Below are 16,362 nucleotides of genomic sequence, written 5' to 3' on the forward strand. Positions count from 1 at the left end.
GACTGATTTGATGGTAACTAACAACACAAGAAACCATAATAGAACACAGTGGCTGGGTGGAAGAAAGCATTACCCGTTATTTCCATAGCCAATACACACCTGACTTTATCTACATTTCAGGTAGGCTCATATACTAGCAGAAGATGTCCTTACATTAGCAGACCTTACCTTGACAGACCCTACTGAAGGACTGCACTGGCATGTTAATGAGTAAAAAATGTGGTTAGATATTAATTGAATAGAACCTTGCATGCAAACACACAGCATTTTTGACTATGGGAGCTGCATCAGGTGCCAGAGCAAGAATGCTCATTGCACAGCTGCTGCAAGGAGGAGGCTTTACTATTCATCCTGCCAAACCACCTTGGATAATATGCCTGATTTCACCGTAACAAAAGCAATGGCCTTATAGAACTTCTCAGCCAGAATACATACAGGGATTCCCAAATTTTGGTCCTCCAGGTCTTTTGGACTGTTTCTTGATCGTTGGCCAAATTAGCTAGGGCTTCTGGAAGTTGAAGTCCAAAACACCTGGAGGACCCAAAGTTTGGGAATCACTGCACTAGACATACATATGAGTCATCCTACTGCCATGCCATCCAAAGACCAGATTCACTTAGCATCCTGATACAAAAGATGCCAGGAAATCTAATTTCTCATACAATTTAGCACATTTTTGAAAATTCCTGCCTTCTTGCTACACTGTCTCCAAACTAATTTACAAGCAATTATATTGGATTCTTCTCCAAGAGAATATTAATGTTACAGATCTGAGGAAGTTATCATAATAACTCAGTGCCAGAGTAGAAATTTTTATCCGCCAGCTTATTCATCAACTTTTACTTGCCAAATGATTCTGCCCTCAACTCCATTGTTAGCGCAAGGGCCTAGGCCAAATCTTAATGGTCAAAACAGAAATCCAATAGCATTCTTAGCAAAAGTGGTATCAGCAGAGTGATCCCTGCAAAATGTCCCCAATTCATTCTGCAGAATCTGCAAGTATGGGCAGAAAAACCCCTGACTGAAATGCTGAAGAGCCACTGCTTGTCAGTGTAAACACTCAATGGGTCAATGATCTCGTTACTGTAGGTATAAGACAATCTCCTGTGTTATGCTGCAAGGAGAATAGCAGATTTAAACTACAAAATTGTAATAACTCACCCGAGAAAGTATGCACAACTCAATTTTGGATCTATAAGTTCAGTGACATGAAGCAGGGAACACCCAGCCTACATGCGGTTTTCATTCCATCTGAAGCTTATTTTACTGGGCTCCTTTGCAGATGTAGTAAGACTAAGAAAGCCAAACACACCCACACCCACATTAAAGGAAAGCCAAATACACACTCGGCATATATGTTAAAGGAAGAAAAAGAGAATTTGGGAACCTAATCTGAGAAAAATGGCAACCAATAACCAGAAAGGAAGTAACATTCTTCACTGTTCTTGTACCTGCATCCAAGATAGTTCAGATGTCCTTACTGGAAATCCTGCATTGTGGGACAGGGATGTGTGAACAGAGGCCAACATCTTACTTGCCAGATTGTATGGTGGAATTACCAAAGCAGCCCTTCTCTTTCTCCTCACTTTCCAAACTTGTCAAGAACTCTGTGTAGATGGGACTTGAAACAGGTATATATTTCTGCTAATGTTTTGGAGGATTTACAAATATTACGTAAATAATTTTTTGAAGACACAAGCTCCTCCAAAAGCATCTACTATCCTACTATTTGTGGAAGGTTCTGATTCTTTCCTTTTTGGTGTGTGCTTGCAAACGTTACACTGAGCCATTTGCTAGCTTCTGCTTGCATAATATTTTTCAGTACATTAACTTTGGGCTATAATTGAGATTACTCACAAAAGAAAACACAGCCCCACCACCCCAACGGTGCCACTAGCAAACAGCCATGAACTCCTTCATTACTTTGCCTTTGTCTAGAGGGGGGCAATTAACTGAGTACAGTTACAACACAGAGGACCAAGTGGGGCAGGTTGGCTTCACTCACTGAGTTCCTTTGTGGAGAAGCAGTCTACTGAAAGATATCTAAACACAACATGAGAGTCATCGCTGGAGCACAACCAGGCTGAAAACAGACCACCTTAATGCTGAGGACTGCTGCTCCCCAAGGCTTCCATTAAGACTGCAAGAAACTCTTCTGAGACCATTCCCAAACATTACTAACAGAACGTGAAGTCGAAGGCTTTCATGGTCGGCATCCATAGTTTTTTGTTGGGTTTTAGGGCTATGATGTTTTGCCAGCCACAGATGCTGGCGAAACGTCAGGAAGAAACTCTTCTAGAACATGGCCACATAGCCCGAAAACCCAACAAAAAACTATTACTGATACAGTATTACTAATACATATCCATGGATTATCTGTGGATTAAACCAGTCGTGGCTTGAAAACATATTTTACAAAAAGTTTTAAAAAGCAAATCTTTATTTCGTATAAAAGACACCATTGCATATAATGGGACTTGAGCATCTATGGATTTTGGTATCCACGGGGGGATCCTGGAACCGAACCCCAGTGGATACCAAGGGCCCACTGTTGTAATAATAATAATAATAATAATAATGAATATCCCATTGCATATAATGAGACTTGAGCATCTATGGATTTTGGTATCCACGGGGGGATCCTGGAACCGAACCCCAGTGGATACCAAAGGCCCACTGTTGTAATAATAATAATAATAATGAATATCCCATTGCATATAATGGGACGTGAGCATCTATGGATTTTGGTATCCACGGGGGGAGGGGGATCCTGGAACCGAACCCCAGCAGATACCAAGGGCTCACTTTATTGTACATGGCACTTTATACATGAATATAAGACAAATGTTAGATTTTTCACTATGTGAAAGTAGCACAAAATACCCAACAGCAATAACAGACATTAACTGCTTTATGCTAAACCATAATTCTATTTTCCTGTTTTCATATTCTCTCACACTTGGTCTCTGCACATTATGCCTCCTTTTCATTAGTCCTTTGTGTTACTTCCCTGACCTCAGGAGAGGGAAGTGGACTAGCTTCCTCTTCTGCAAACGTATGTGAAGAAAGTTTTTCTCTTCTATGTGTTGTTTGCAGCCGCCCCATTGTTGAACAGAGCAGGTTCCCTGCCTACAACCCCCACCCACCCCAACAATAGAGCCTAGCACTGCAAATCACAACAGACTCCAGTCAAACTCTGAAATCACAAATTAAAGTCTTTCTCTGGAAACACAATAAGGCTTCTATTGTGTGCTATGCAAGTGGGAAAAATGGCTATTGCATTTTAACCCCCAATCTTCCTTTTTCTTCATGAGCAAGGTTTTATTATTCCTCTTAACTTGTTTTATAATTTGTGACGTTCACACTTGCAATTTGCTCTTTTCCTCTGCAGGTGTTACTATCTGAGGATGTTCACAGTCTTCCCAACAACAACATCATGTTACTCACCAAACACCTCACCATTCAGCAGGCATTCTGAGCCCGAGAAAATCAAGATTAATGACAAATTACAGATAGTTCAGAGAGAAAATATGTTACTTTTACCTTTTGACCATCCCATTGCAATTATAGGATAGGCCAATCAAGTAGGAATAACTCTTGACAATGCCATGGATGTACCAATTTAAGCACTTGCCAAAAGCAGATGAATCACATAGAAAAAGTTGAAGGTCCACCATTTAGATGACAGAATGAAACACATAAAATAACCACCTTCTCCACTGCCTTGCTGAGCACAATGCAATGTTGACAGCAACCTCAACCCCATTTCTAGAATTATGATGACATGACTTCCTCACTAATACCAGGAACACTAAAAGATACTATATACTGAGTCAGACTGTGGTCCATCTAGCCTACTATTGTCATTTCTAGCTCTTTCTGGGAGGTCAAGCAGGATTATTTCCCAGCCCTACCTGGAGATGCTGGTGACTGAAATGGGTTCCTTCTGACAGCAAAATATGTGTGATCTCATGACTGTCCCTCCTATAACAGGAAGATCTTATCTAATCAAGGGAATTATCTTATGGTATCTTTTTTATAAATCATAAGCAAAAAGGGATCTTTATTGCAGACATGCAATAAAAAGAGGGACAGATGCACACACAACACATTTCCCACTCCATTTATACCCATTTGAATCTCATCTCTTAGTATATTGTATTTGTTGGTCCACAGTATCTGTCACAAAGTTTTAAGACCACACATGAATAGGACTTGTTAGCACACGTTTAAATGTCACTGTGGCTTTCACGTATGTATGTGCCTTCAGTCACAAGTCAACTTGTAGCGACTCTATGAATTTCATAGTTTTCTTAGGCAAGGAATACTCAGTGGTGCTTTTGTCATTTTCCTTCCTGTGAAATACAGTATAGCTTAGAGCACTTAGTATTTGCTGGCAGTCTCCCATCCAAGTACTAACTAGGGCTGACCCTGCTTAACTTCTAAGATCAGACAGGATCTGTCATCATCTTCATGATCACCTTTCTTTATTGTTGTTGTTGTATGCTTTCAAGTCATTTCTGACTTATGGCTAACCTAAGCGTCACACTACCAATCCTTGGTGTTTAGTCGAATAATAACTTGAATAAATTTCATGATTATAGAACCTCAAGAGTTTATGCTAAGCATATTTATTGAGGACCTCTATAATTACCACTCCTGGCTACTTGTATTGAATGATGACTGTATGAAATATGCATTGCTTTTCTTTTTGTGTCTATGCCTGTATGCCACTTGATGTGAAGATAGCAGACTACAGCATAAGCATGTCATAATTTAAAAGTTATTAAGCAAGTGCTACGAAGCATTTCCAGTTCCAGAACATCTTAGCTGGAAGAAAAACACATCTGCTACAATCCCACCCAAACCATGTTGTGATGTCATCACATCTGACAGCATGGGACTTTGGTAATGAAAGCAACTTTTTGTTATAGTACTGTGCACAAACCCCAGTAGTATTCAAAGGCAGCAGAGAACTTTTTGCTTTCTTTTGTTTTAAATCAATACAACACAAGACACCACCCTGTCAAGGCACAGGGACAGGAGGAAGTCACAAAGCAAGTATGAGGACCAGCAGTCTGTTGGCGTAGTCTCACGGTAAAACATTCCTCAAATACTGTCTAGATATGAAGATTATCGTGGTACAATCCATACCATCACTTAGTTCATCTAACACAACCAAACACGTGTAGACTATTCCCACCTGATAGACAACAACTCTGCAACACTTTTCTGTTTCCTACCAAAGGAAGGTTGATGCACAAGGCCTTGCCTTTGCTGCTGTGGTGAGTCTTCAAGACGTTTCCAACTTATGGCAACCCTAAGGAAAACCAATCGCAGGCAAGATATGTTCAGAGGGTTTTTTGCTATTGTCTTCCTTTGGTGCTGAGACAGTGTGACTTGAACAAGGTCACTCATGCCTTTAGCAAGTAAGGATTTCACTCAAGTGACCAGGCACTCAGGATACTATTTTATCCTAAATACATGACAGTGAGCTGATTGGTAAAAATAATGTTGTGCGCTAGATAGTCCTGGGAACTTGCTTTCAAGGCTGAGGCAACAGATTCCCTTGCATAATTTGTTTAAACACCTCCTAATTGTTCTCTCTCTGTTCTGCATGAGATTTTATTGCTCAGCTGATCGGCTGCTAAAAACTGGGAGCATCCCTGTCAGCTTTATTGCTGATGGCTGAATTAGGCACCTTGGCTATGGAACGGGTGCATCTGTCAATTGCATTGTGCTGCTTGTTTGTTGACAAAAAACATGAGCAGAGACTGACTAGTTCTAGGATCATCAAGAAAATCTAAATTACCATTGGTTCATAATAGCCATTTCATGATCCACCATCTCCACAGTTGTAAACTGACCATGAATATGCAGGAAATAAAACTAATTAAAAAGTCTAATTAATTAAAAAGTAATATTTCTATCTGCACATTTTATAAGCATCACATTTACTTTAAAAAATTAAAAAGGAAAACTCAGCAAGCATCTACCAGAAGAAAATAGAAAAGACCTATCTTCTCCACCTCATTGAATAGTCAGTATTTTGTACCCTCTCCTAAGAAAGATCAGGCTGATCTGGATGGGTTCTCTATTGACCATGCTTTGGGTTACTTAGGAGTTAATGTTTAAATTAAGCTCTCATGACCTGGAATCAAAAGTCTTGCTCTAATGTATGCATTCTGCTAATATAAAACCCCTCAAAGTATTCTGGCATCCTAACACAACCACTAAACCAAACCAAATAGAGCTTGGGCATGAATATCAACGGTCCCTTTATAAGGAATTCTAAATATATTTACAACTGAACAAATCACAAAAACCTAAACGTTTCATAGCGTATCTGCAACTGGGTTTCTGAATGTCTTTTTCCCCTCATTTACTTGTGGGGCCATACCATCTGAACTGGGTCCTGAGGTTTAATTCCACCTTAGTCCCAGTTCAAATCATGCACGCTTCCTCCTTCTCTGACCAACAATGGCTTTTAATGAGATAAAAAGATGTCGCAATGTCTAATCACGGATCTCCTGCGTCACGTGGAGTTTTGCTCAGGATCCCTCAGGGCCAGGGAAGCATCTAATTTCGCACAGGATGGGCGGAAAAACACAGTGTGGTTTTTCCAAGATGCTATCACTACATTTATTTGAATATTCAGTTTAAAGTAGAGCTGGGAAACATGCGGCTCTCCTTGCTGCTGAACTGCAACTCCCATCAGCCCTAGTCAGCATCCCAAAGGGGAGTGATGCTGGCCCAAATAGTTACCAATCAGAATCCCATTGTGGATATAAACAAATAAATAAACAGTATCCTTTAGCTCATGTTCCTAGCAACTCATACTAACTGTGATGCTGCTGTCATTTACTGCCTTATCCTCTTTAACCTTTGTTTAACCATCTTTCATAGCCATTAAAGTAGGCCTTTGCATCTCTGTTGACTGAAATCTCCCTAAAAATTTCAGCTTGACATCTCCATGACTAAATACTGTTGCCAAAGCTGTCATGCGCCACAGTTTAAGAGAAATGACACAACCAACAAAACAAATACTGAGATTTTTTCCTAAGAAGCTCTGGCAAACCTATATAGGGAGTCCAATCACAACAGCAGCCAGAAACTAAATGCATGCAAACATAAAAATCCGAAGCAGAGCTCCGTATAAGAGGGAAGAGCTCATGTGTGGTTTTTACAAAGACATCGGAGAAGTAACTGAAACACAATGCTTCAGTTTTCTACGGAAATAAAACCATGGAGGGAGGAAACGGTCCAGAGAGATCTGCAGAGTAAAGGGTTTTTCTGAGGGGGAGGCAGAGAAGGGAGAGAGAGAGATGTGTGTAGATTTTCAATCAGTTTAACTGCAGCACTGAGAGACAAATATTGGTGAACTCAGCCTATGGTTTCAAGTGCAGACAGCTCTTCAGGGATTCTTATTTGGTGAGATGGAGGATGGAGAAGGATGAGGAAAACCTGAAACACAAAGGACAAAACAGGGGACCTAAACATTGTTCTAATGTGGACTGAAAAAGCTAGAGATGGATGAGAGCTTGAGACAGGAAAGACGACAAAATGGGGGCATGATGGAGATAGAAAAGTACAAAGAAGGGTGGCAACTGGGAATGAATGAATGACTGAATGAATGAATGAATCCAAGAACAAGCCTCTTAAGAAAGGAGCCCTTGAAACAGGATTATGACAAAAGGAAGGAGAATGAGGAAACTGAGGCCAAACTGTAATATATTGGGTCCTTAGGTGTGTCTGTATTCAACAAAGCAAAGAAAAATTCAGGTGGGAGCAAAAAAGAGAATATAAAATGAGTAAGCGTCGGGCAAAAGGGGGAAGAATTTAACTGGATCAAGTCAGGAAAGGTTATAAATGGAGGTGTGTGTGTGTGTTTAAATAAAGGGAGTCGCTTCGTGTCTGTGTTGATGTATAAATCTGAAATTGTTAAAATTATCTAAGATAATATGAGAATAAAATGGAGGGAGAAGGAGAGAAAGGAGGCAAAAGCAATAGGAACGTTATAAGGAAGATGCAGGGGTCCTCATCCAGGACTGGTGAAATACATAAGAGGAAAAATGAATGTTACACGCATGAATATAAAAGAAGGGAGTTTGGTTCTGGGAAGGAGAAGCACTCCATGCAAGACAGAAGACAAACTTGGAAGGAGAGGAGGAGGGACAGAGAAAGAAAGCCCCAAAACAAGGACCAATAAAAGAAACTAAACGTTAAAAGAGGAGGCAGCACTTGATATAGGAAAGCTGATAAAAGGGGACTGAGACAGTGGAAAGAGGACACAAAAGCCAAGATAAGAGGGAAAAGTGACTATAGACTGAGTCTCCTTTAACCAGATTGTTGAAATACTCCAAAATCCAAAACTGTCCAGATGTCCTCAACCCTGGACAGAGGTCTTGACAGGAGGGCAACACTTGACAGGGGTTGTCGTTGTTGTTGTCGTTGTGTGCCTTCAAGTCATTTCTGACTTCTGGATACTCTGAAGCGAACAGCCATTGCGGTTTGACTGTTGGACCCTGGAGACCTGGGTTTGAAAGCCCACTGGGTGACCCTGGGCATGTCACACTCTCTCAGCCTCAGAGGATGACAACCGCAAGGCCTCTCTGAACAAAACCTGCCAAGAAAACCCTGCTATAGGCTCACTTTGGGGTCTCATAAGAGAAAGGGACCCAATGGAGTGTGTGCGAAGGGACTCCAATTTATCCCAAGGGGGGGGGGGAAGGGACTCGGATTTATCCCCCCCAATTGAGGGGGAAAGGGACTCCCATTTATGTTCAATTGAGGGGGGAAAGGGGCCTCAATTTACCCCAATGGGAGGCAGGGAAAGAACCCCCATTTATCTGCAACTGAGGGCAAAGGGACCCCAATTTGTCCCCAACTGAAGGAAGAGACCCCAATTTACCCTCAATTAAAGGAAGGAAGGCATTCTAATTGAGGGGGAAAGAGACCCTAACTTATCCCCAATTGAAGGGGGAAGGGGCATCAGTTTATCTCAATGGGGGGCAGGGAAAGGGACCCCAATTCATCCCCAATTTGGGGGGGTTAGCACCCCAGTTTAGGATGGAAAGAGCCCCCACTTTATCCCCAACTGAGAGGGAAAGGGGCCTCAGTTTACCCCAATGGGGGCGGGGCAGGGAAAGGGACCCCCATTAGCCCCCAATTGGGGGAAAGGGGACCCCCGTGTGCCCACTTGGGGGGCTCTGAGGGCGTGGGGTGCCCTTGGGGCAGCTGGGAGAGGCGGACGTGACAGGCAACCCTTCTTCCGGCCCCAGCCCTCCTCTTCCTCGGTCCCTGAGCAGCAGCAGCGCCGCCGCCTCTCACCCATCTGCTCGCGGAGGCCCTTCAGGGACGACGACGACGACGACGGTGGCGGCGGGGCTCCGTTGCCCTCCGCCATCTTCCTCCTGCCACCGCCTCCTCCTCCTCCTCCTCCGCCGGGCCAACCTCGCGAGCAGCGACACACGCCCAGCAGCGGCAGCGAGCGCGGGCGGAGAACCGCCAAGCGGGGCTGAGGGAGCCAGGCCCACTGCGCATGCTCCGCATGGGCCAAGCCGCGCCCTCCTCCTCCTCCTCCTCCTCCTCCGTGGTCCCGCCGGCGCGCCACGTACGCGCATGCGCAGCGCTGCTACTCCCTTTCCCTTGTCATCAAAGGAGGAAACCGGCGCAGCTCACAGACCGGCTGGAGCGCAAGGCGCATGCGTGAGGGCTCAGACTGACACAAACGCATACGCGCGCGCTCTGAGGCGCAGACTCAGTAGACGGCTCGGGAGCGCGCGCTTGGCTCCTCCCCTCTGCTTGAGCTCCTCCTTTCCCCCTCGAGGCTGCTTTCCCTTTGCGCGCCTTTTTTGAAACAAGTGTCGCGAGTTCGAATCCCGCTTTCCCTAATTTTTAATTACCCCTCATTTTAATATGTATTATTATTATTAATATGACTTTAACATGAATTATTAATATTAATTATTATAATATTCAGATTTATTAATAATATTAATAACAATATATATTGTTAATTAATATTATTAACTATTAATAGTACTAATAATGGTGATAATATTAAAATATATAATATATATAATGTTTAATATAATAATGTTTATATATTATATAATATAGAATACATATGCATTATATATAATTATATATATATATATATATAATTTATATATATATAATTAATATATAATATTATGATATAGTAATATAATATAATTAATAAACAATATATTAATAATATACAGTACTGTAATATTAAAATATAATATAGTATATATAATTAATAAAATATATAATTACTTATATGTAATAATATTATATATATAATATAATGTAGTATTATGTAATAATATTAATAAATAATATATAATTAATAATATATAATTACTAATATGTAAAATATTGTATATATAATATAATATAGTAGTATTATGTAATAATATTAATAAATAATATATAATTAATAATATTATATATATATAATTAATATATAATATATAATTAATAATAAGTAATAATATTATATATATAATATTATAATATAGTACTATTATGTAATAATATTAATAATATATAATTACTAATATGTAATAATATTATATACATATAATTAATATATAATATGTAATAATATATATATATATTTATATATATAGTGGTATAACATAATAATATTAATAAATAATATATAATTAATAATATATGCTATGTATAATAGTATAATATAATTAATAAATAATATATGTTTAATAATATTAATATTGTTAATATTAATACTTTAATATTTGTAATTACCCCAAGTGGTGTCAAACCGGGTTATTTCTGCAATGTGGATGGGGCCTTAATGTCTAATGAAGCTGGGACAGATTTCCTTGGTATTTTAGCATTTATTATTATTAACCGTTATTTATAAAACGCTGTACATATAATCTTTTTAATTGGACGGTTCCTTGCCCTCAGGCTTACAATCTGCTCCTGCTTGTGTTTCTGACTTGAGAATTTGGGGACGTACTAAAACAAAGGACAGTACTTGCCCATAGGGAAAGCATACTTGCCCATAGAGATTCATTGGAGATTGCTTGCCCATAGGAAATAACAGAGATTGCTTGCCCTTAGAGAATCATTGGAGATTCATTGGAGATTGCTTGCCCACAGAGACTCATTGGAGAAAATTCATTGGAAATAATGATTCTCTATGGGCAAGCAATCTCCATTGTTTCCTATGGGCAAGCAATTTCTTATGTTTCCCTATGGGCAGGTAAATACTATGTTTCCCAAAGGGCGAGCAATCTCTGTTATTTCCTATGGGCAAGCAATCTCCAATGAATCTCTATGGGCAAGTATGCTTTCCCTATGGGCAAGTACTGTCCTTTGTTTTAGTACGTCCCGAGAATTTGCCCATTTCCCCCCAGAGACTCTTGCTTTCATTTAAAGCCTTCTCTCTTCTTCTCAGGCGGCAGCTGAAGGATGTGAATCCAGCAAAAAGGGCTTTGTGGGACTGCGCATCCCCTGCCTTTGCTCCTCCGAAAGAGTCCCATCGCTACAAGGCTCCAGTGTTTGGTTCTGTCTGCTGTCTTATCTTAAAAGAAGGGTTTTTGTTAGCCTGGGACACTGAATTACTCTGGCTTCTCTTTGCAAACAGATCCCTGTGTGTCTGGGTTCCAAGGCGCCATATGCGACGCCGCGACTTCGAATATAACACAGCAGCGTCCGGTTCTTCCTTCGGCCGTATCTCTCGTTCCAGTTTTGCCTCTTGCAAGAATGCATCTTACGAGATTTCCAGCTCCAGGGATTGCTTCGCACCCAACGCCTCCCTCTCTGGCCGCGTCCGCACCGCAGAATTAGCGTAGTTTGACACTGCTTTAACTGCCGTGTAGCAATGCTGTGGAATTCTGCGATTTGTACCATATATAAGTTGACCTCATATATAAGTCGAGGGCAGGTTTTGGGGCCAAACTTATGGATTTTGATATGATAAGGGGAGGGTTCCTTTTTTGAAATAAGAATTAAAGTACAGTGCAATACTTATATTGATCCATTAATAATAATAATAATAATTTTACATTGATCCATGGATGTTTTTGGAGTCAATTTTTGGATTAAAATATCTAGGCTTATACATGAGTAGATGCAGTAGTTTTGGGAAGCATTTAACTTTCTTGGGTCTGATCCACACTGCAGAAATAATCCGGTTTAGGACTGCTTTAACTTTCTTGGGCATACTTGTCCCAATGTTAATCTGTAAAGTGTTGGTGGGCATGCCATGCCATGTCCTTTGCCACCCAGTAATCTATCTTGAACAAGCCATTTATCTGAGAATAAAGTTGAGGTGTGGATGGGAGAATGGTAGTTTATGGAAGGGAAACCTCTTTTTTGGCCATAGGACTGCATTCTATTTCTTATGCTGCATCTGCACTGTAGAATTAATGCACTTCTTCTATGGTCGCCATTAGTCAGAAGTGGTTTTGTACATGATTTCAGCAGCCAGAATATTGATTGCCCAAAAGTCGAAAAAGTCAAGAATTACCATCGGTTGATGACTGGATATTGAAGCTGTCAGAAATGGAAGAAATGGACATATCTGGTTAAATTGTAAAGATGTAGAAAAATTAGACGAAGAATGGTCTCTGGTAACGAAATACTGAAATATATATTTATATATATAAGATGGCAATAAATGGGAATAGAGCAAGGATATCTAAGAATAAGTCAGAATAGTAAAAGTACTAAATGGGAAACAGTAATAGTTTGCATTTATCGTCTATATTAAGTTTCAGAATATCTTTTGAACGACTATAAAGAAGAATAGGTCTATATAGAATATTATCATGGAAAGATATTTATTGCTGGAGAACTAAGGTAAGTATGACGCATATATTTTGTGGATATAATATGACGACTTTATGTCACTCAAGACGTGTCAGTTTGTAACTGTATTTTGATAATTAAAAATATATATATTTTAAAATAAATAAATAAAAGAGATGACTTGAAGACATCGAACAGCGACAGCAACCGTTTGTTAGTTTGCTTCGGAGAGTAAGGTGTCTTGGGTTGGCTCTGCGAGGCATGTTTTAACAAGAATAATGGCCCTATATAGAGAGCGATCCCTTTAGTCCAGCATTTGTTAGAAATGGCTAGTTGTGATATCTCCAAGATAGTCTTTCCAGCTTGGAAGGACTTGAAGTTTAATGTAATTTTAGCAGAACAGTAAAGGCACGGACTGCAAGCCAACGGTGTGAGTTATTAGTGGGTTAAAAAGGAACATATTTCGAGGCCCAAGTTGCACATGGGAATGTCAGTATTCTGGTGCCATCTGTCGGGATAACAGCAATACTGCTCTTCCCTAATTTTGCAAGATACAAACACCCTGAAAGAATATGGTTAAACCATGCAATGTTTGCATCCTTGTTTGCTACTATATATGTATCTTGGCGTAAAAGTGCAAAGGGTCAGGAATGGACATTTCCCACCTGACTGGGCATTAATTTGTTATAGGAAATGGTGTGGTTGGGGCTGTCCTCAGTGCAGAAATAATCCAGTTTGACACCACTTTATCTGCCCTGGCTCAATGCTATGGCATATAACTTGGCAAACATTGCAGAGAATCAGGACTGGACAGTCCTTGCGTTGACATTGTTTTGTAACTTCTCCTTAAATATGCAAGGCTGTCTGTACTTTGGGTTTCCTGCGCATAACCCCAAACATCTGTTTTGCACAGCACTTTCCTTGCATCACAATCCAACATACGGCCGATGTGGACAGATGTTACATTTTACAGGGGATGTGCACTTCTAGTTGAATTCTGATATTAACTGCTTTGCAAACCCTCCAACGCCATTGAGTTTCCATGCAATCCTGTTAGTCTGATTTATTTTTTTAGATGTAAAGTTGCTGGAATCCTGGAAAACAAGACTCTTTCCAGATCTTTCTTGGCTCAAAGCGCTGGCTAGCTGTGCCTATAATTAAAGAACCTATAATGTAATGGGAGATTGTGACTCTATGGTGTGATAATAGGGACTGCTGCAGGATAAGAATATAAAGAGATTTATTCTTTTCCTAACAGATCAGCCCAGTGTGAGTTGAGCTAACTGCTGCTTTGTCAGACGAGGGCATTTCGGCACATTGGTTAGAAATTATTGCTTTCATTTTCCACCGCTGTGAGCCCAGCAATCCTTCATTGCCAAGCGTTGTTAACTGTAGTACCGCTGCTGAATTTATGTGCTTATTACATACATACATACATACATACATACATACATATCCCTTTATTTCCAAGAATCAAGTCATGAATGCTAATCTTTCTCTCTGTAAAAATGTCACTGTCTAGGAACAAAGAGGAACTACCAGCGGACTTTCACGAAACTCAAGGTCTGAAGGTAGCACCTTTCATCCCCAAGTATCTATGGCTTAGAAAAGTTCATTTTTCTTTTCTTTTTGGAGTACGGTGTCCAGAATTCCTCCAGTTTCTGAGACTATTGTGCAAAAAATAAGGAAGGCAACTAGCTGAGGACTGTCATATTTAAAAGCAGCCATGCCACTTGCCCCTCTTTTCCTTTTTGCCTTGAATCCAGACCTCAATGTGAGGCGTTATGAAGAAATGCTCATTGGAGTCACAACGCCACATCAGAACTAGCGACAGAACAAAAATGAAATAATGACAAAACAAGGCACAAGCTGAAGTTCTTTTACCCATCCCCATCTATTTCCCCATCCTCTCCAAACTCCCCCTTGGATTTATCATTTTATGACACCAACCTAATCTTTTTTTATAACCCTCTAAGCAATATTAGGTTTTATGATCTAATATGTTACCGATCTTTGGTATTTCCATGATTGGTTAATAGTTGGCGGTCAGAGGTCAGTAGTATCCGACCTGTTAATTCTGCAGACAAAGTTGAGCAACCCACTTGACAATGGCTTAAATTCAGAGTATAGCACATACACCAGCCTTTTAAAACTTTCCTTTGGCTCTTAAGGCCCAAACGTTTCCTTTTAACTAAAAAAATAGGAAGGAATGCATGCACATTTCTAGTACTTAGATGCATCTACGACTGCATCCTTCCTGCAAAAATAATCCAGTTTTACACCACTTTAACTGCCATGGCTCGAGGCTATGGAATTCTGGGAATGATGGCTTGTTGTGGCGCCAGATTTCTCCAGTGCAGTGCGGATGCAGCCTCAATTGCAGAATTAATGCAGTTTGACACTGCTTTAACTGCCATAGCTTCATTTGATGGAGTTCTGGGCTTTGTAGTTGTTGTGGCACAAGAGACACTTGGACAGAGAAGACTAAATAGCTCACGAAACTACAAATCCCAGGATCCCATAGCATTGAGCCTGGCATCATTGCATTATTTCTGCCTTTGTCATCTGGGGTGGGGAGAACAAGATGGCATCTGAGCAGAATCGTATTTCTAGGGAGACAGCCCTGAGTTGAAGACAGAATTAGCTCTTGCTATGATTTGTAGAAAATCATAGCATTGTAGTCATCAAACATCTTTGCAGAACTGGAGAGCACTGAAAAATCTGTCTGGATGTTATAGGAAGTTACTGCAATAAAGGAAAAGAGAAAATAATAAATAGGGCTGGTTTTCATTTTTTAAACAATGTAATTAAAAAAAACCCAAAAGTTTCAATATTGCAAGCAGAGGTTGTAAAAAAAATCCTATTTTTGGAGACTAAAATTTCCAGAATCCCTTTCTGCTAAGGCTGGCTGAGGAATTCTGGAAATGTTGGGCTGCCAAAAGGAACATTTCTAAACATTGAACTCAAGGTTGTTGGGTTTTTAAATCATATCATCTCATATCAACCATGCCTGCAGAAAATTCACTGGACTGAATTTTGTCCTGGAAAATTGTTGTTCGTCCCTCCAGATGCTGTTGGACTGCAACTTCCAGAAGCCCTAGACAATGGAGAAGGATGCTGAGAGTTACAGTCCAGCAACATCTGCACCAAGGGCAAAATGCTAGTTATAGCACTACGATCCCACTTTAACAGCCGTGGTTCCATCCTGTGGAATCCTGGGATTTGTAGTTTGGTGAAGCCCTGGACCTCTCTCTGGCTGAGATTTTTAAATGCCATTCTCTAAATCAGTGATTCCCAAACTTGGGTCCTCCAGGTGTTTTGGACCTCAACTCCCAGAAGCCCCAGCCAGTTTGGACAACAGTCCTGAATTTTGGAACCAGAAACGCAAAAATATTTGGAGGTCCAAAGTTTGGAAAGCGGTGCATGAATCTCGAGATGGAACTATGGCAGTCAAAATGGAATAATAGTGCTATAATTCTGCAGTGTGAATGGGTCTCCCATTGAGTGCCGTGTTTATTTGTGGTGCAACATTAAAAGTACTTTTTGGCAAAG

The 16,362-nt window shown here is 40.4% G+C and overlaps 1 protein-coding gene across 19 annotated transcripts in view; it reads right to left on the bottom strand.

Moving 5' to 3' along the window:
• The window catches only part of LOC149308673 (uncharacterized), a 77,902-nt gene extending 68,294 nt beyond the window's left edge, over window positions 1-9,608 (bottom strand). For 6 of the 19 annotated variants that reach the window (XM_089536274.1, XM_089536270.1, XM_089536272.1 and 3 more), the window contains exon 1: window positions 9,331-9,541. In XM_089536274.1, coding sequence (XP_089392400.1) covers window positions 9,331-9,406 — 76 coding nt within the window. In that variant the 5' untranslated portion in view covers window positions 9,407-9,541. Of the gene's footprint in view, window positions 1-9,330 lie in introns of all 19 variants that reach the window. The other 13 variants (XM_089536259.1, XM_089536263.1, XM_089536261.1 and 10 more) reach the window with 5 other exon arrangements.
• Window positions 9,609-16,362: the final 6,754 nt, after the last annotated feature.

This window comes from Sceloporus occidentalis, unplaced genomic scaffold, assembly GCF_023333645.1.
Source record: "Sceloporus occidentalis isolate IW3139 unplaced genomic scaffold, rSceOcc1.0.p SCAF_8, whole genome shotgun sequence".
Lineage (NCBI taxonomy): Eukaryota > Metazoa > Chordata > Lepidosauria > Squamata > Phrynosomatidae > Sceloporus > Sceloporus occidentalis.